The sequence below is a fragment of the Callorhinus ursinus genome, unplaced genomic scaffold (assembly GCF_003265705.2).
Source record: "Callorhinus ursinus isolate GAN/ISIS: 27379988/994484 unplaced genomic scaffold, GSC_fseal_2.0 scaffold46, whole genome shotgun sequence".
Classification (NCBI taxonomy): Eukaryota; Metazoa; Chordata; class Mammalia; order Carnivora; family Otariidae; genus Callorhinus; species Callorhinus ursinus.
Genome location: NW_027397108.1, coordinates 5,222,630 through 5,242,515, shown reverse-complemented (window position 1 = coordinate 5,242,515; position 19,886 = coordinate 5,222,630). Strand labels below are relative to the sequence as shown.

Below are 19,886 nucleotides of genomic sequence, written 5' to 3'. Positions count from 1 at the left end.
TCCAGCCCTGACGAGCTATGGGAGCCGGGCTCCAGCCGAGCCTCACCCTCCCCATGCATGAACTGGGAGCAGTGATAGTCATCAGCCTTACCCGGGCTGTGGCGGGTGTGAAATGGCCACAATGAGCCCAGCTTCATGGGCCTGGAACACAGTAGGTGCTCAATAAATTCGAATCCTTTCCCTCTGCAGTCCCAACTTGGAGACTTCTTGTTGAGCTTCTGAGATTGCCACATGGGCACCGAGCAGGAGGACCTGCAGCTGTCGGGGGAGTGGGGAGGAGTGGCCCTCTTTGGGGCCAGGAATGTCATTTTCCAGGGTTGTATTTCTGTCCTTGGGCCGGCTGTGATGAGAGTCCCTCAGAGGCATGGGAGGAATTCCGAGTGTTCCCTTGGTCAGCCCAACGTGGCACGCGGCCTCACGCCCTGCACAGGGCCTGCCGCTCGTCCTCTGTAGCTCTCCAGCTTACTATAACGACTGACAGCTCAGGACACGCACCGCTCATTCCAGCCATACCCTGCTGGCTCGGTGAGGCCACGGGACTGTCACGGCTTGTTCTAAACTAAAAGATCAGAAAGGGGGAGGGAGGGGGCGGCGGGGGGCATAAGGAGAAGCTGAGGGCACATTCCACAACCTGGAGCAGAATGTGGATTTCCCGGGGGCTGGGAGGATCCTTTGCAGCACATCTGGCCCCTGGGTCCTGAAAGTGACCAGCAAAGGACTCATTTCCTTATGTGCTAAAAGTCTCCGGACCATCCTATGCAGAGGGTGAACAGGAAAATTAGGCCAAAGAACCAGGTAACTGAAAGGAAGTGAAAACTGTGGAAGAATGGTTGGGTGTTTGAATCTCTGGCAGATTTATGTTTGGAGCAACCTTCAGAAGTTACTTTCAACCCAGCATCATCTTGAGACCCCAAACCCTGCCTCACCCGGCCCCTCAGGAGAGCCCCTGTTCTGAAAGCAAGGGCTTCTGTGATCCCTTTGGAAGCAGACACAATGCTAGAAAGCCCATGAGTGAAGTCAGCGGCCAACGGGGCAGGAAGGCAGGAATGCCATCGCAGGGAGAAAGGCATCGGACATCAGAGGGAGAAGGGGGAGAGGCTTTTACACAATGGGGCGAGGCTCCTCAGCTGAGCCGTCTGGAAGGCAAGAGATGTCCGCCCTCACACCTCTGGGTAACAGACTAGCTGTGAGCCCGCAGGAGGCGGCCCGAGACAGAGTCGGCCGCCTTCAACGAGCCACCGAGTCAGCACTTACCTTCCACTGCAGAGAATGGAACCACTGGTCTCGAAGGTAGCTGTTGGCAGCCTGCAATGACAAGAAAGGACAGTGAGGTCCAGTCACCGGCTTGCAGCACTTCAGAGCACAAGCACGTGGGGCCCAGCCTGCTCTACCCCGCAGGGTCTGCTCTGCAGCCCTCACGCAGGGATTCACCCAGTGGAACCTCTCGGGTACAAAACCAAAACAGAAGCAGCTACCAGCGGGATTTTCCTGCAGTAAGACATCACTGCCACTGTGTGCTTATTTTGCTGGGTATGAGTGACTCCAGACACTGGTGGCTGGAAGCATTCACTGTACACATATCTTGACTTATTCAGGATCACGGGAGGGGCCGGGATGAATGGAAAGAGGGAGGCATGGTGGCGGGACGCTGGCGGTAGGAGCGGTTCGGGCGCCTCCTTTCCACCAGGCGCTGCTCCAGGTGCCTGGCATTTGTTAGCCACACATTCTGTTGTCAGTGCTCACGACAGCCCCGTGAGCTGACTAGCACTATGCCCATTTCACAGAGGGACAAACTGAGACTCCATGATCTCACATCAACTAAGTACACTCAAATGCAGGCAGGCGGGCTTCAAAGCCGGTGGGGTTAGCCTCTTGCCAACTGCAGAAGGTCAGGGAAGAAAGCACCTAGCCTTGGACTCGGGCCGACCCGAGTTAACAATCACCGCATAGGGGGCAAAACCTTCCCAGATCCACACCACCCTCGTTCACAGACTTTGGCAACTCGGCCTGGCTTTTCTCATCTGTAAGATGGGGCCACGAACTCTGACCTTGCAGGAATGTCGTGAGGACTGGGAATGATTCCTGGGGAGCACAGAGAATCAGGCCTGGCACACAGCAGGTCGTCCCCCACAAATGTGGTCACTGCTGTTGTCACCAAAACCATCATTAGTTCCTCTCAAATAAAACGTGGCCCGAGGAAGGCCCAGCCAACTCTCACGAATGCCCCTGCATCAGCGCTAGGGCCCATGCGTGGACGGGCTTGTCGGGTCCTCGCAAGTCTCCCCTGGGAAGTTGGTTCTCTCAGCATCGTCACCCCTAGGGTACAAATGAGGAAACTGAGGCTCAGGGAGGTTAGGAGCTTTCCCACAGGCTCACAGGCAGTAGGTGTGGGGCCAAGACTTGAACCCGGGCAGTCCGACTCATGCTGTAAACCATAGTTATGGCATTCCAAGTTTTCCACTGACCAACCCCAAGGGCAGAAATGCAGTGTCTGTTCCCGCCTGACCCCACAGCCCTCTGCTCCAAGTTGACCCTGACCTTGACAGTCCAGGGACTCTCACAAAGGCCAGAGCCTCTTTGCAAGCATGAAAGTCCAACTTCTGTCCCCACCCACACGGACACGCACGTACACGCACAAGCGGTACAACTTCAGGGTCCCCCTCTGTCCAGGGGATCCAGGTTCCCCGCCCAAATTGTTGATGAAGCTCAGCTGCTCTCCCAGGGCAGAGTCTGGGGCAATCTCTGGGCTTGAACAAATGAACCAGCTCAGTACAAACTGATACCAGCCGGTATCAGGCTCCCGTGGGCAAACTCAGAGACTCATTCCAAATCTCAAACAGACTGAGACCAGCCCACGGACCCAAGGCAAGTTTGCACCTCTGCCCTGAGTAGGGAGCGGGCCCGGGGACACCGTCTGTGTGATCCCGGGACCTCTGCAATGGCTGAGTCTCCAACAGACCTGGGTTCAAGTACCCCGAAGACACAGAGCCTGCACCACCTGACTGGGGGAGGTGGGAGGCCAAAGGGGAGTCTGCCACAGGACCAGCAGCAGCACCCCAGAGAACCTGCGGCTGAGTCACCTCCTCTCAGTGCTGACCTAGCTCTGTGGTCTTGTGACAATTCTTGTTCATTAGGACGATAAAATATACCCCATGCTGAGGGAGAGCGATGCGAAGATCCCAAACAATGAGATAATCCCTGTAAAATGCTTACTTTGCTCCGTGCCTGGCACGTGCAGACACCCTACAAACTGCGGGGCTCAGGATCCGTGCGGCCACGGCCAGTGGGGTGGTGATAAACGTGGAATAACAGGTTTTCCAGAATAAGAAAGCCCTGATCACAGCATGAGCCACCCTCAGGGCTATAAACGATCCCGCCTTGGCCGATCCCAGGCCACCCTGGACCAGAGCTGGAAGAGATGAGTAGGATGGGCTCTCAGGAGCTGGTACCGGCTGGTATGAGCTGGCCCCAGCACACGCCCAGTCTGTGCTCTCTCACACACCAAGTGTGCCAGAGAGAGAGGCAGGTGTGGGAGGCCAGATACAGGACGCCCGAAGATGGTCCGCACGCTGATCCTGGTGAATATGTTACCTTAGGCGGCCAAGGGGCTTCGCAGATGTGAGTCAGTTAAGGACCTTGAGATGGGGAGGTTATTCCCGATTATGTGGGTGAGCCGCTGTCATCAGAAGGGTCCTGAGGAGGTTGGAGAGTCGGACAGATAGCAGAGGCTGGAGGGATTTGGCCACAAGCCAAGGGGCACCAGCAGTCTCTGAAGCTGGAGGATGCAAGGAAACACATTTTCCCAAGAGCTTCCAGAAGAACTAGCCTGCTGACACCTTGATTCTAGCCCAGTGGGACCCATGCTGGACTTCTGGCCTCTAGAACCATGAACAAATAATAAATTTGTGTTGTTCCGACGGCTACGCCTGTGGTAATTTGTCACAGCAGCCATGGGAGACGAGTATGGGAGGTATGGCCACACGGGTTTAGGGCTGATTGGGCTCTTCTACTGGTTCTGAGGGAGCACCGTGGGCCCGGGCAGTGCCCGTAAGGTGTCACTGGCAAGACTGAATGGCCAAGTGAGGATGAAAAGGAACACAGAGAAGACAGGAGGAAGGAGAGGGGAAGAAGTGCATCCGTCCCTCTTCTGTGCCCACTGGCCCCAGCACAGTGCCCAGCAAATACATGTCCCTGTGTGACCACCACCGTATCCCCAGGACCTGGGGCACCGGGTGGCCGAGCGAGACTTGCTGAACGAATGAATGAACAAATGAATGAGTGGACGGTGAGCTCCCTGAGGGCAGAATCTTGTTCCCAAATCACCAGCGCTGAGTAGCAGTGCTGGCGCAGTCAGGGCTGGTTGCACAGGAACGAACGAACACAAACAGCGGAGCCCTGGTCGTGAGTAGTCGACGGCAACTCCCTTCCTTTGCCTCGGCAGCCTGTCCAACACAGACCTGTCTCCCTCGTAACCCGGCACAGCCCCTTCCCATTCTGGGGGCCTCCCCGACATGGGAGCCCCTGGTAGGGATCTTTAAGGGGGTCCCCAGCCCCTGTCTTGGTTGAGTGTGAGCAGGTGATCTAGGCTGCAGCAAAGTAACGCCAGGACGAAGGAGGGAAGAATTCATGATGAGGCAGAGCAGGGTCATCCTGTGAAGGTGAATGCTTGGCTGGGACGTGGTCCCACCACCTGCCCTGGCTCCAGTCCGTTTTCCAAGCCTGTTCTCCAGGCTCCCATCAATCCTTCTAGCATATTCCTTCGCTGCTGGCGATTGCCTGGGTCCATTTTGGCTGCTTACATCTGGGAGTCCTTACTGATCTGTATGGCACCACTGGACCCTTCCTCCTCCTCACAAATGGATGTTCCAAAGCACTCTCTGTGCCATTGCTCCTCCTGAAGGAGCCAGCCAGCTCCCAGAGCTGCGGCTTCTCCTGGTTACATCTCGAGCCCGCCTGGGATCCCCCGCAGGCAGTCTGGCTCTGCCCAGACCTCAGTGGGCGGCAGCCTGCTGCTGAGCAGGCATGGCCACACAGATTTCCTCTCCTGCCCTGGCGCCTGGGACCTTATCCCCAGGTTTCAGTTGGGTCCACTGTGTCCTGCCTTTCACAGCAGCCTCGTGGTCTAGAAGGGGAGGAGGGTGTCTGCAGGGACACAACCCCATCTCACCTGCCCTGGTCACCTCGGCTCACAGCCTAACCTTCCAGGAAGAACACCCTGCACGTTCCAAGTCTTCCCCCGTGTGGGAGAGAGCGAGCCCCCTGGCTTGCGAGACCCAGCTGCCTTGCCGTATCCATCCTCCCGTGGGTGCTTCAACCGGAGGTCGGCGTCACGTTCTGGGAAGAAGGCAGGTTTGGGTCCAGCGGAGCAGCTGGTAGATCCCAGCTAAGAGCTGTGTGACTCTGGACCAGCCCGTCCGTAGCACGTGCCCGGGAACCTGCCTCTCCGCGGCACAGGCCCGAACTGAGATCCCGCAGCGCAGTCACACCGGCCGACGTGACTTACCAGGCATTGAGCACAATGCTTTGCATGCATCCCTCTGAGGTGAGGAACTGGGGCTCAGAGCAGGTGGGAGGCCCCCGCCCACCCCTGGGAGCTGCCCCAGCCTTGCCCCTGAGCACACCGTCACCCTCACTGCCCGGGGCTCCTCCTCTGGCACACACGCCCCTCCTTCTGTGAGCCTGAAACCCTCGTCTCCCGCAGCACCTCGGCTGGGACCACCCTCCCTCCTCTGCTTCCCTGCACCCCTTCCCACCACTCTCAGAGCCCCATCCTACCCCGGCGGTTTATCGGTCGCACCCACAGGACTGGGAAAGGAGGCCATGTCCAGTCCGGGGAACTGCCGCCTCCTGGGTGAGGCTGGTGTCACAAAGTCCACCCAGTGAACTCATCACACCAAGGCGAAGAGCGGGGGTACCGTCCAGGTGTCCAGGCAGAGACAGCGACCGTGTCCCACCGCACCTGCCGGGCCCACCACGCCCCAGCACGACCGGGAGGAGGCGTGGCCATAGTCGGCCCTCCGCCCTCCAGGCCGGCTGCCCCTGCAGGAAGACCGGCGGCGGTGGCCGTTATAACAAACGAGGCTCTGTGAGTCGAAGGCTCAAAGGGCTTTCAAGGATCACCTGGTCCAGGAGTTCTCAGTTTTTTGGGGATTTATGGGAACCTGAAACGCTTTGAGAGACTGAAACAAGCTAAAGATTCACACCCGAGTAAGGTGCACATTTGTACACACACACACACACACACGCAGGCAGTTTGGGAACACACCACGGACCACGGGTTAAGGAGACAATTCTAGCCCAACCTCTCTCTCCCCACCATGCTTCTGGTGAGCAAACTAAGGCCCAGACTTGCTGTGGTGACATCAGCGTCCCCCCCCAACGTTTCCAGCTCTCCTCCCAGCACATGGTAGGACTGGTAGCCACGGGCTGGCTCTGGCCGACAAAGCACGAGCCGAAGTGACCTGCGTCGCTTCCAGTGGAAGCCTTTGGGAGCCGGTGCACTACTTAGCAGGGGCCCTGGCCTTTGCCGTGGTAACCAGCAACATTCCAGATGGTGCCGGCTCCACCACCAGTGCTCCCAGCTGACCCACGGTGACTCGCAGCCTGAGTGAGAAATAATCCATTGTTGTTCTGAGCCACTTAGAAGTTGGGGCTGCTCGTCGCCGTAGCACAACCTAGCATGACCTGGCTGGCCTTGCTCTTCATCTGGCTTTTACACAGAACATACATCCCACCAGGGGCACTCTGCCTTCACCACCACCCCCTGCCGCTGAACGACTCATTTACTCTTCAGGGCTCACCTGAAATGCTTTCCCCTCACCATCCCCGACCACGTCAGGTGATGATGCCTCATCTAACAGAACCACAGTCTTGCAATTGCTCATCTCACTGTTGTTCCTTCTCTCCAGGCTGTGAGCTCTGTGAGGTCGGGGACCATGTGTGACTTATTCACCACTGTGTCCACAAAACCCCAAGAGATGTTTATTAAGTGAAAGGTTGGCTGACTTGTCAAATGCATGATCGGATGGATACATGGATGGATGGAGACTGGTTGGGTGGGTGGAAGGACTGAAGGATGGATGGATGATGGATGGGTAGATGGATGGACAGATGGGTGGACAGACAGATATATAAACGTATGGGGTGGGTGGATAGCTAGATGGACGGATGAAGCATCACCCATTCTGCTCACTGAAGAAAATTTCATGTGCAGTAAAACTTCAAGGGAACCGTTCAGCCCTGACACTCTCTCTTCCCGAAGGTGTATTTGATTAAGACCAAGAAATAATCATGGCGGTCTTTTCCTGAACACCTACTGTGACCAGGCACAGTGCTAGGTATCTTACACGTAATAACACTGAGCCTCACATCGTCCAAGGAGGCAGGGCTTATGACTCTAGTTCACAGATAAATCCTTGGCCCAGAGAGGTTATTGCTGCTTGCCCAACGCTACACAGATAGAGCCCGGTGGAGCTGGGCAGGGATGTGGGTCTGTCTGACCACACAGGCTGTCCACCCTGAACATGAGAGCCCCGTGCCTGGGCTCCACCAGGCTTCCAGGAACTGGGCTGGGAAATCTGAAGGCATTATGCTGGTGAAAGGGGAAGAGGAAGGACTTGGGTCCAGTTCCAATCTCCAGGAGGCCCCACCCCGCAAACAAGAGGGTGGACCAGAACTTTCCTCCGGAAGAGGGGAGGCGCATCTCTCATTGACGGAGCCAGAGAGGGTGGGCTATGAGCTACTCCTTGCTTTGGTCTGTCTAGTTTTGAAGAAGGACGGAGGCTGCTGGGGGACGTCCAGGATCTTGGCGCAGGCATCTTTAAGTGCCTTCCAATGAAAGGGAGAGCGGCCTGGGCTGTGTCTGGCCCAGGGGACACAGCGAGTTTCTGCACAGAGATTCCATACTGCTGTGTGGGCAGCCGAGCCAGGACGACGTGGCCCCACGGGACGCGGGACATAGCTCAGAGTCCAGAGGGTCACTCGATTCAAGCATGGGAAAGAGCCCCTGGAAACAGGCAGGCCTGCTCAGGCCAGCGCCAACTTCTCCTAGCGATAAATCTTTCGAATACTGGAAGGGCCCCATTCCAGGCAAATTCTGCCTAATTTCCTCTTCGAAAGTTGCCAAGTTCTCTCTCATTGTTGTATTGTCTCGAGAGGTGAGAAAAACAGCCAAGGGTGCACTGTGGGTGACTGTTCCCAAGTTCTCCTTCCTGGCCCAACTTCTTAGGGAAAAAACAGCACGTGCTTTTCAGACCGGAAAGCTCTTTCTCGCCGGCTTCCAGTAAGAAGGGAACCCACCCTATCTCTGCCGCTGCCGCCTGGCCTCTGGAGATCCTCTCGGGAGAAGAGCCAGTCTCGGAGACCATCAGGAAAGGAGAGTCTCCTTGTTCTGGTTCCGCCCGAAACAGAGCAGGGGGCTCTGTCTACTTCCCATAGATGGGCGGACACCCAACGGCAAGGCCAAGATCCCCAGATGATCAGCGCCACGGGGCTCGTGAATGCTGGCCACCCCACCCCACGGGCCGGCAAGGAGTCCCCCAGGATGCTTTCATCGGGCCGTTTATGTTCTTATGTAGTTACCTCCTCACAATGAAACACCAGCACAAAGGGCGTTAAGGGGGTAAAGAAGATAAATAGGTCCTTTCTGCACCCGGGGATTCTAATAACATGGCATTAGGGAGCTCACGCTGAAAAACACAAAGCATCCAGAAACACACCAATTGGACCAGGCTGGGAGGCTGGTGCCTTTGTCTGGCAACTCGACCTGCTGGCAGAGTGCTCGGGTGTCTCTGGGCTGGGAGAAGGCACGCTGGCCTAAGAGCAGCTCTTAACCTTCCCTGAACTCGGATAGGTCAGCTCCCAGGGGTCTGAGTGAGGCACCGATTCAAATTCTAACAAAGCAGCTTTGTAAGGAGGTCCCTGGGAGAGGGACAGAGGTTGGAGAGGGAGGAACAGAGGGAGGAGGAGACACAGAGGGAGTTAAGTCGAGAGGCACAGAGAGAAGGCTTGGGGTGGAGAGAGGCCTGGAGAAAGACATCAGGAAAGAGAAACTGCAAGAGAAGCAGAGAGTGAAACACAGCCAGAGAGAGAGAGAGAATGAGAAAGACAGAGAGGGACAGAAAGAGAAGGAGAGAGAGAGGGGGACGGGGGGACAGATGAGGCAGAGAGGGGGAGAGAGAGAGAGAGGGAGAAGGGGAGAGAGGGAGAGGGGAGGAAACAGATTCACGTGGATACGGAGAAGCTGACGGAGACCCCCAGAGCGAGAGGCCGGCAGGTGAGGGTGGGGACCCCTGCAGCCCCGACACCACTCTTGGTAGAGAACAGCCGCGCACGTGCAGCGAGACACGACCCTCTTCAGCGACGCTGGAAGACTCCAGACCCGCGGGCGCTGGGAGGCTACCTCCCCCCGCAGGGAAGCAGTGCGTGGAGCATGGGGTCAGAATGAAAAGTGCTAGGGTCTGGCCCCATGCAGCAGAACTTTCTGTGATGACGGAGGCGTTCTTCATCTGTGCTGCCCAATAAGCAACCACTAGGTCCAGGCGGCTACCGAGCCCTGGAAATGTGGCCAGTGGCCCTCGGACCTGCATTCTTCATTTGACGTGATACGTTACAACGCAGACACCCCGTGTGGCCCGTGGCTGCCGTCGGACAACACGACTCAAGGCATCTTCATCCTCTGCCGACCAGGAGCACCCAGACGGAGCTCGTCCCATCGGCCTTGTCCCCCGGGCACACCTGGGCGCTTCTCGGTCCTTCCTCCACCCACAGCAGGGAGGACTGCTCTGTCATGCCACCGCTTAGGGGACTGTCACCTGAACCAGGACAAACCCAGGGCAAAGCATCCCGCCGACTGTCACAAGGGCATGTGAGGCAAGCTGTGCCTGGCCCCTCAGGGCAGCAGCCTGGGGCACCAGGTGCCCCCCAGCCGCCTCGCCGTCACACGGGCCTCCCAGCCCAAAGTCCACCCCCAAGATGACTCCGAAGCCATTTACAGCACGAGACAGCCACAGACAACCCATGAATCACGGGAGGGGGGAGGAGGGTGATGACGAGAAGGAAGCAAGGTGGAAGTGGATGGAAGTGGCAGAAGGAGAGACTGAGGCGGGAGAGGGGTGCTGCACCCACCTGGGCTCCCCGAGTAATGGGGTGGAGGGCTGCGTCTGCTTCCCCGTCCCAGCTCTGAGTCCCACCCTCCTGCTCCAGCCTCTGTCCACGGAGCCGGAGCTGGGGGGGCAGGGAGCGAGCGAGCGAGCGAGCGAGCGAGGGGGATGCTGGAGCAGGCCCGCCTGGCGGCTCGGCAGGGGGAGCTCTGACGTGAGGCCACTGCCGGATGCAGCCCCAGCCAGGCGAGTCATCACAGCCGGCCCGCAGCCATGGCCTGGGTTAAAGGGACATTCCACTGCCAGGCAACCCCCATCTCTCCAAGCCTCACTAATGTTCGGCCCCCTGGGGGGTATGCTGCCCCCTCTGACCCCAGAAGCAATGAGGCCCTCCTGCTGCCGAAGCACCAACCACGACATACCCAAGGAGATGGGGGCTCTGGGCCCTCCGTCCTCCTGCGGGACTATTTCAAGGTTCCCCTCCCCACCCCTGCCTCCCTCTGACACTCCCATATTCAGCCCCCTCTGCCCTGCAACTGGATGGATCCCTCCATTGTTCCCTTCACCACTTAAGAGCTTTCAATAGCTCCCTACTGCCCTCAGGACATAGCCTTGGCTTCTTCACTAAGCCAACAAGACCAGTACGATCTGGCTATGACCCAACAGCTCTGGACACATCCAGGGGGCCCTGAACATACCTCTCCCTCTCCCACATTCATGCTTTGCACCCGCATTCCCTCCGCCCTGAGTACGTGCCCTCCATCCTGGCACACTCCTACTCACCCCTCTACACCCAGCTGTAACGTCACCATCCCCGGGGAGCCTTCTCTGGAATCCCGAGACCGAGTGAGTCACTCCCTGCTCTGGGCTCCCAGTCCTCCGAGATGTGCCTCTATTTTAGCTGTTGTCTCTGCAGCCATGTGTTTATAGCTCTGCTCCCCGGAGGGCCCTGGACCTCTTCAAGGACAGGGCCGAGGGGCTCATTTGCCTCCCCACCCCCCAGCACAGGGGACAGACCAGCTCAGCTTCTTCACAGAACCCTATCATTGCCCCCCCGAAGAGTCCACTGCTGCTCAGGCCCCAGCCCAGGCGGGCCAGGAGGACAGACAGAACTCTGCTGGCTGGAAGTGAGGAGGAAGAGGAGAGAAAAAGAAAGAAAGAAAGATGGCCGGGTGTGGAGGGTGCCAGAGTCAGGAAGAAAACACACAGGCAGGCATGGTTTCGGTGCCCTCCAAAAGACGACAGTAAAGAACAGGATTTTTCTAAAGAATTAGCTGTTACAGTCAGCTCGTTGAGTCCCGCATTCCTCAGAGGCTGAACTGTGTGCCTCTTGGCTGGAACGCTGTTACACAATCTAGTGGCCGCTTTGGAAACATGTTTTAGGGAAGCATCTCTTTGGGCTCAGGGCAGATTTCCCTGGAGTGACAGAAAGAAACTGTTCCTAAAAGAAAGGCCTGTTCTCCCAACAAAGAGAGTGCATTCTCTCTAATGAGGCGTCTCTGACTTGGGGGTCCCTGCTGGAAATTGGGATGGCTCTGCCTGAAATGATAAGGAACATGTCGCGTACATGTACTACAGCAATTTTTTCCGCCACAATTCCTTTATTGGTGGACCCACCTCTCCCCGACCATAAGGTCTTGGTAGGGCTATCAGAGTACACAGCTGCCTATGGTCAAGGGTGGGTATGTAACCTAGGGTAGGGCATTCCCTGGGATGCATGGGACTACAGCAGCACCAATCAGAATTTTCTATGAGATCTTATAGAAAGATACTAGAAGGAAAATAGGCTCTCACATTTTTAAAAGGACCGAAGTCCATCCTTCCCATGCACGGAGAGACCCTCCCTGACAATGAAGCCAACACACAGAAGCAGAACCAGGAGATGGAGAGAGAGAGAGAGAGAGAGAGAGAGACAGAGTGGCACTGAATGTTAGCATCATTAGACTCCTGGATCAAACTATGCCCGAGGGCCTCTCTTAGACTTCCCATTTAGCTTAATACAGTGACAGCTTCAAATTCTTTTTGCTTCAGAGAGTTTGAATGTTTGCATCATTTCCAACCAACAGCCCTGATCGATACACACAAAATGCAACCCTACCCAAGGAGATATCTCATATTTCTAACAGAGTCTCAGGATTTAGACCAACAAGAAGAACCTCCTCCTCACTTGAAGTATAGCAAAATGTGGCACCCATTGCTTACTTGCTTTTCTATAGCCTTTTAAGGCCTAACAACATGGCTTTGAGCCTCAGTTTCCTCATCTGTAAGATGGAGATCAGAAGAGCTATTTCTCAGGTTTGTTAAGAGAAAAAAAAAGCGTAAGATATATAAAGCTCCTGGGCTGGAGCAGCCATGCAGTAGGAGCTCAGTCTGTGCACATTCCCTCTTCCTTTCCCCCAGAGGGCCCCAGTTTATACCTTTCTTATGTTGGGAAAAAAAGAACCCTAAGCTAAACCACCTTTCCTTCTGGTGGTTGGCTGTCTTTCTCTGAGGGAAAAGAGGAGGGTGGGGGCATAGGGGGCAGGGCAGAAGAAACTGCTTGCTCATGTGTGTTTCTCCTACCTGCAGTAAGACCGTTCCCCCAGGAACCGTGAGCTGTAAACAGTACTTCGGGGCGTTCTCCCAGGACAGCAGCTGAACGTCCTCAATAGCGCTGTAGGAGACTGAGTTTTCCATGTACCCAGTTGGCTGCAGGAAAAAAAAAAAAAGAAAAGAAAAGAAAAAGAAAAAAGAGAAGAAAAAGAAAAGACACACATTGGTTACAAGATCAGGCACAATATCCATGTCTCAGAAGAAGGTTCCAGAAAACATCCCCACTCTGGCAACAAGCAGACTGGTACAGACACTGGGCAACTCCGGGAACCAAAGGAATTCCATCTTTCCTGGCTGGCAGCCTCCCAGCTGGCGGAAACGGGTCGTGGTGGAAACTTGCCCACATGTTTGGGGGTGCAGAGTCGGGACTGGACTGGGGGCACCTTGAGGGCAAAGCCTGTGCAGTGTTCCTCTGGGCATCTGTGGGGCCCAGCACAGGGCAGAGTCTGGATCTCTCCAGCCCTCACTGTGGCCAAGCCACCACCTTCTCCTGCCCAGAAAGCAGTCATAGCCCCCATCGGTTTCCCTGTCTTGTTTCCCTCCACAGATGTGCACTCCCCACCCAGCACCCAGGGCCACGTTCCACGTCAGCACACTCGATCCCCTTATTCCCTGCTCAGTGTCCTTCCACAGCTCCCAGTGGCCCAAGCACGAAACCCACATTCCCGTCCACCCTCGCCAGGCCCAACGGGTCAGGACCTGCTCCTTCCTCTAGCCCCACCTAACTTTCTTTTTATCATCTGCACTCCCCAACAGCCTACCCTCCGATGGCGCCGCAAACTCAGCCTGCCCCTTGTCCCAGAAAGGTTGTGGCCTGATCCCTGGCCTCTCTTCTTCTACTGTCCAGGCCTCAGGTGCACAGGGACTTCGGGGGGCCCTACTACCCTCCAGACCCTATAACCCACCTGGTCACATCCCTCCCTGGACCCTCGGTGCTCCCCACACCCTATTTAATTATTGTGGACTGATACTGTGTGTCACCTGCTGATGTCTGCCTCCTGGCCAGGACGCACCTCGGGGAGGTCAGGCCCATATGTCTGTCCTGGCCCCTGCCCTCTCTCCCCAGTGCCTGGCACGTGGCAAGGGCTCAACAATTTGTGTGGAAAGAAAGAAGAGTAACAGCTATCATCGGTCAATGCTGGGGTGAGGGTGGGGAGAGAGAAATTCACAACTACTCACTGCTGAGTGAGCTCCCCTGTCCTGGAGAGAAGGCACCAGGAGCCAGGGGGATGCACTGGCCACCAAGTCCCAGCAGGGTCCTTGTCACTCTGACCCCAGGAAGCCACACTTGAACAGAATCAGAGGCAAGTGTCACATAGCCAAAAAGGCAAAATGTAATAGCTAACATCTCCCAAGCCCTGACAGGTGCCGAGCACTCCCTAGGTAGGTGACAAGCACTCTCTCCTTCTATCCTCACAACAGTCCCACGGGGCAGGTGCCAGGGCCAACCCATCAGACAGATAGGGAAGCCGAGATGTCCTGTGACTTGCCCACAGTCAGCTAGCTAGGAAGGGGGCTGACCAGGGCTGAACCGGGCTGGTGACTCAGGAATCGGTGCCCTAACTACTCTGCTGAGCCGCAAGCAAGAGGGGATGCGATTTGAAATCCACGCCTGACAAGTTCGTTTTACCATCAGGATTTAGGACCTCCGTGAGGCTTTAAATGTCCATTTCCGTCTGCCAAAGTGGAGATCCAGTGGTGGCAATGGTGGCAGTGGAGGTGGAGGAGAGGGTTGAGGGCATGAGGTGCCTCAAATTTCCCTGATACGATCGGCCACCAGGCTCAGGAAATAAGAGAGACTGATCAATCAATTTGCTCATTCATTCATTCATTTGATGTATCTATTAGACACCTCTTATGTTACAGGCCCACATGCCGGGTGTTGGGGATACAGCCGAGTCTAAGACAGGAGGCCAGTGGCGCAAAGAGACACAAATAAACAAAACAGGCAAATAAACTGCAAATGCTTCACTCAGATTCCAAATAGGGTGCCCATGGGGCTAAGAGCTACAGCGCCCTGGAGAGGTGGAGGAAATGTGCCAAGGCCCAGGGGTGGGAACAGGCTGGGCATGTTCGGGGAGGAGCAGAAGGCCAAAGGGAGGAAGGCTCAGGTAAGAAATGCCTTGGAGAGGGGGGCAGCCACTCCCAGAGGGACCTGTGGGCCCAGCCTGGGGACCTGGTGGAGGGCCGCAGGGGGGACAGCCTCAGGAGGAGGGGGCAGAAGCAGGAACAGCCTGGAAGCTCCTGCATGGGTCCAGGCAGTGTAACAAGGCTGCTGGCGGGTGGGGGGTGGGGTGGCAGCCAAACTCACCCTGATCTTCTCACGGGGGCAGGGCCCACCTCTCGGCGCCAATCGCCGTGGCCACTGCGTCGGACTGCGACAGTTACACTGGCACATCCCAGAGGCAAGTGTGCGGGCTCCCCTCCCCCTTCACCCTATGCCAGCACCCCGGGCACTATTATGCTGTCCACATTCTGCCACCAGTGACTCGGCTCTCACAGCACATCTTGTCCTGAGGGTATCGGCGAAACCAGGGGTTTGGAGGGTGGGTTATACATTCGTTTTCTGAACCCACGTTCAAATATTTATTGTCTGCCGCTGCTGTCTTCCCTGCTAGTGTTCCAGCACCAGAGGAGCAAGAATTTCCACCTGTTCTGTTCCAAGTGCCCAAACAGACCCTGGCATTTAGAAGCAGATCATTATTTTCTTAATAAATGAAGGAAGAGGGGCGCCTGGATGGCTCAGTCTGCCTTCGGCTCAGGTCATGATCCCAGGGTCCTGGGGTCGAGCCCCGCATCGGGCTCCCTGCTCCGCGGGAAGCCTGCTTCTCCCTCTCCCACTCCCCCTGCTTGTGTTCCCTCTCTAGCTGTCTCTCTCTCTGTTAAATAAATAAAATCTTTAAAAATAAATAAGTAAATGAAGGAATATTGTCCTAAATGAAAAAGCGTTCATCCACGTACTACTTATAGTCACTACACATAACATCCTTGGGAAGGTGGCTTTTGTGATTCTTTTAAAAATCACATTTAAAAATTAAAAATAAATTAATAAATTAAAAAAAGAAATCTGCTTTAAGAAGCAACAGCACTTGGGTACCGGATGTGCCGAGTGCCCTTCTGTATGGCCCACACCCACCCCTCTCCCTCTTCAAGGTCCGCTCAACCTCCAAACTCCAGCCCACTGACCCCTCGATACACCCAGAGGCCAGAGGACATGGGCACCGACGTGGCCACCAGCACGTGTGGAAACTGCCAGACCACACCACACCATGTAAAGAAAGAAAGGCCCATCCCGAAAATCGTTAGGACTTGATCATTCAGACCAAACAAACGGCCGGCCCTGTCTCTCTAGAAGCACACCTTGAGGCCTCGAGGCTTGTGCTTCCCACCAGCCTCCCTGGGGCCTGCGCTGCCCTAGGCTTGCACCAAGCCCGTGGCAGCATGTTCCAGAAGACGACCGCTCCTGACAGTGGGCCATTTCCAGGAGGCGGGGCTTGCTAGCCGCCTGCGTCCGCCTTTCTCACGACCCTGCTTCAGCTGCCTCAGTGTGGCCTTGATTAGAAGTTGTAACACAGGCTTTTTGGGGAAAGGTTGGGTATAAATAAATACGTACTGGTTTTTAATAGCAGATGTACTGCTTTCCCACTGTTGGACGCAACGCTGGCTAAAAGCAAAATGTGTAGATTCACCAGGACTGGTGTCTGAGCCTCTTACTGTGTGACGTTATGCAAGTTACTGTACCTCTCTGAGCCCATTTCATCCAATGGTAAAATGAGAATTTAATAGACAGGATTATTAGAAGCCTTTAAGGAGATCCAAACTGTCGAGGGCTTAGCACAGCATCTGGAACATTCCAAAAAGTCCAATAAAAGGAACTACTGTGAGAAACAATAAACTTGATCTCTGGGGTCCTCCTCCCCCAGACCCGTAATTCCAGCATAACCATGAGAAAAACATCAGATAAACCCCAACTGAGGGACATTCCTCAAAACATCTGACCAATACTCATCAAAACACAGGAAAGTCTGAGCAACCGTCCGCACCCTGAGAAGCCTGCATCTACAGAGACTGACCACTCCATGCACTGTGGGATCCCCAATGGGGTCCTGGGACAGAAAAAGGACATTAGGTAAAAACGAAGGAAAGTGAATAAAGCATGGGCTTTAAAAACAGCATATCAATATTGGTTCATTGGTTGTGACAAAGATACCATGTTTCTGTGAAATGTTAACCACCAAGGGGGCGGGTTTGGGGTAAATGGAAACTCTGTACTGCCTTTGTCACTTTACTGTACGTTCTCACACTGTCCTAAAATAAAACGTTCATTAAGAGAAATGAATGAACTGCTGCATTTGTTGACTCCCAGGGTCATCTTCCCGGACAGAGCCTAGACAGGAGCCCAGGAGGCTTGCAAGGGAGAGGGGACGGATTGGGACCGCAAGCCCCCGAATGCTGTTCTTCAGATTCAGGTGTGAGCCAGTGCTGACCACGGACCTCCTTCGTCCTAGGTACTTTCGCGCGGCTGGGACGATTTCACAGATAACTGATAATTCCCTGGTAATCTGAACATGATGATCAGAGCGACAGCGGAGGAGATTCCTACATGGGGTAAAGGCTGAGTCAGATGAAAAGGAAAAATGAAATTCTCCTCCACCTGAGGTAAGCCAGGAGATCCAGCTCTGCGAGGTACATTTAAGGGAACAATAAGCAGACTAAGTTATTTCTACACGTAGAAGCAAAGCAAGGCATACCGCACAATTCCTACCTACGTGACATTCTGCAATGAGCAAAGCGACAGGGCTTGAAATCAGACCAGCGGTCACCAGCACCCGGGGCACAGGTGGGGACCAGTTACCAAGGGGCATGGGGGACTTTCTGCAGTGATGGAAATATTCTGTATCTCCATCATGGTGGTAGTTACTTGACTGTATACCTTTGTCACAACTCACAAATCTACACGCTAAAAGGGTGAATTCTCCTGAATGTAAATTATAACAAACCTAAGAAAGACAATGCGTGAATATTATAGATAATTTGGAAGATGATGAATGGGAGGCAACCTTTCAGATAAAATCATGCCAAGACCACTCATTAGCACTTTGGTATATCACCTTCTTGAGGATATTTTATACATGATTTTTACAGAGCCCAAGTCATGTGGTACATATGATTTTGTAAGTTGTCTTTTTCTTTTTTCTCTTTTTTTTCTCTTTTACATAATGTTACATCACACGCGCCTCCTATATTCTGGACAATAATTTCCAGAACTATCATTTAGTGGCTATAAAATATTTGGCAGCTCTTTATTTTATCACAGCTCCCCCAAACCATGGACAGTGTGGTTGTTCCATTTTACGCTACTATAAACAACTCCACAATGAACATCCTTGTGAAACATGTTTTTCTACCCTATATTTAGGATTATTTCCTTAGGCCAGATTCCCAGAAATGGAATTACTGGGACAAAGGGCAAGAGCATATTTTACGTCATTGCCAAATTGCTCTCATTAAAGAGATATTAAGAGACCTGGGGAGCCCTGGCTAAGGCTGGGGGGGGGCCTTCATCCTGGGCTCTGAGTCTCGCTGGGTCCTGCTAGAAGCCATGCTCTGGCCCAGGTGAGTTCAGAGGGACTACCCTGGCCGCCAACTGCCCACGAGATGACTGCAGTGCACGGGGACTGGGGTCCCAGAAGTCTGCAAGCCAGGGTCTGGGCTCCTGGAAGGCTGCTTGCCCATGGGGAGGAAAAGTCGGGGTGCCTTTGTCCTTTTGCTCTGAGGATTGATGAGAGGCTAGTTTGGGGGGGTCTTGGGTTTCTGCCAAACCAGGAAGAGAACACTCTGCTTCTGCTTCTGTTTCTGAGATGAGCTTCTTCTCTGGTGTCCCCTCAATGCTGGATCTGGGCTCCAGACAGCAGAGCCTGTAGGGGCTTCATCAGGCCCCCCAGGGACTCTCAAAGGCCCTCAGAGCTGCCATTCCAAACAGGGCACCTTGGCAGACTTCACACGTCAGAATGGACAGAGAGTAGGGTGACCAAAGGCCCCTGAAGCAGCACCCCCCCCGGAGGCCCCCAGGCTTCACCTCCCCCTGCTTTCCAGGGAGCCAGCTCCCTCCCACCCAACCCTGCCTGCTGGTTTCCATGGGGATTTCTCTAAAAGCCAATGTGAATCATGATGTCTGTGACCCCCAAGATGAGGCTCCAGGCTGACTCAAAGTGCATGTTGGGAAGGTGCCCAGCATCACTCCTGGGAAGGGGAGCAGGGAAGAGGCTCCCAGACCCCAAGAGGAGAAGCGGGTCTGGAAACACCCTCCACGAGCTCACTCCCACGGCCAGTGGACGTGGGAGGCTGGGGAACCTTGCCCCCCAACCCCAGGGACCTGGGCTGAGAACAGCAGGCTGTTTGTCACGGGGTGGGGGTAGGCGCCGCCCTGGTACCCTGCTGGGTGTGCCAGCCACCTGTGCCCGCGTGGAGGCTGCCTGAGTCATCGTGTCGGGGGGACCCGCTCTGCACAGTCCGACTCCACGGGGCACCTCCCAACTGGAAAGAGGAAGGATTCACTCGTGCCACCCGCCCCCTCAACACACACCCCGGCCCCCAAAGAGAGACGGCAGGTCGGAGGACGGGGAAGTCCCTTCCAGCCTTTTTGGATAGGCAACGACAACAATAATCATAACGATGGCACCGTTCTCTCCGTGGCAGTACCAGAGAAGGGCTCCAGTTAGAGGAGGGGGTTTCAGCTCATCTTCCCCTGCTGCTTGTTAGAAAACACAGATGAAATGCATGTGATATGCCATGAAACGTGGACCACTTCTGGTTGTACAACTCAGTGGCATTTCGTGCATTCACAATGTTGTGCAACTTCACCTCAATTTAGTCCTAAGACATTTTCAGTGCTCCACAAGACGACTCCATCCCCGTGAAGGGGACACTCCCTGTGACCTCTCCCCCACAGGGCTGCCGACCACGGATTTGCCCGTGTGGACATTTCACCTCGACGGAATCAGACGGCATGTGGCCTTTCTCTCTGGCTCTTTTCAGGTCACATTTTGGGGGTTCATCCACACGGAACTGTGTATCAGTACTTCGCCCCTTTTTATGGCTGAGTAATGTTCCACTGAATAGATGTGCCACATTTGGTTTACTCATTCATCAGCTGAAGGACATCTGGGCAGTTTTCCCACCTTTGGGGTACGG

General features: G+C 55.0%; 1 protein-coding gene across 1 annotated transcript in view; it reads right to left on the bottom strand.

Moving 5' to 3' along the window:
• Positions 1–19,886, bottom strand: part of CMIP (c-Maf inducing protein) — a 228,954-nt gene that overhangs the window by 74,590 nt on the left and 134,478 nt on the right. The window contains exons 2-3 of the mRNA XM_025860400.2: positions 12,663–12,788; positions 1,255–1,305 (exon numbers count right to left, since the gene is read on the bottom strand). Coding sequence (XP_025716185.1) covers positions 1,255–1,305; positions 12,663–12,788 — 177 coding nt within the window. The remainder of the gene's footprint in view (positions 1–1,254; positions 1,306–12,662; positions 12,789–19,886) is intronic.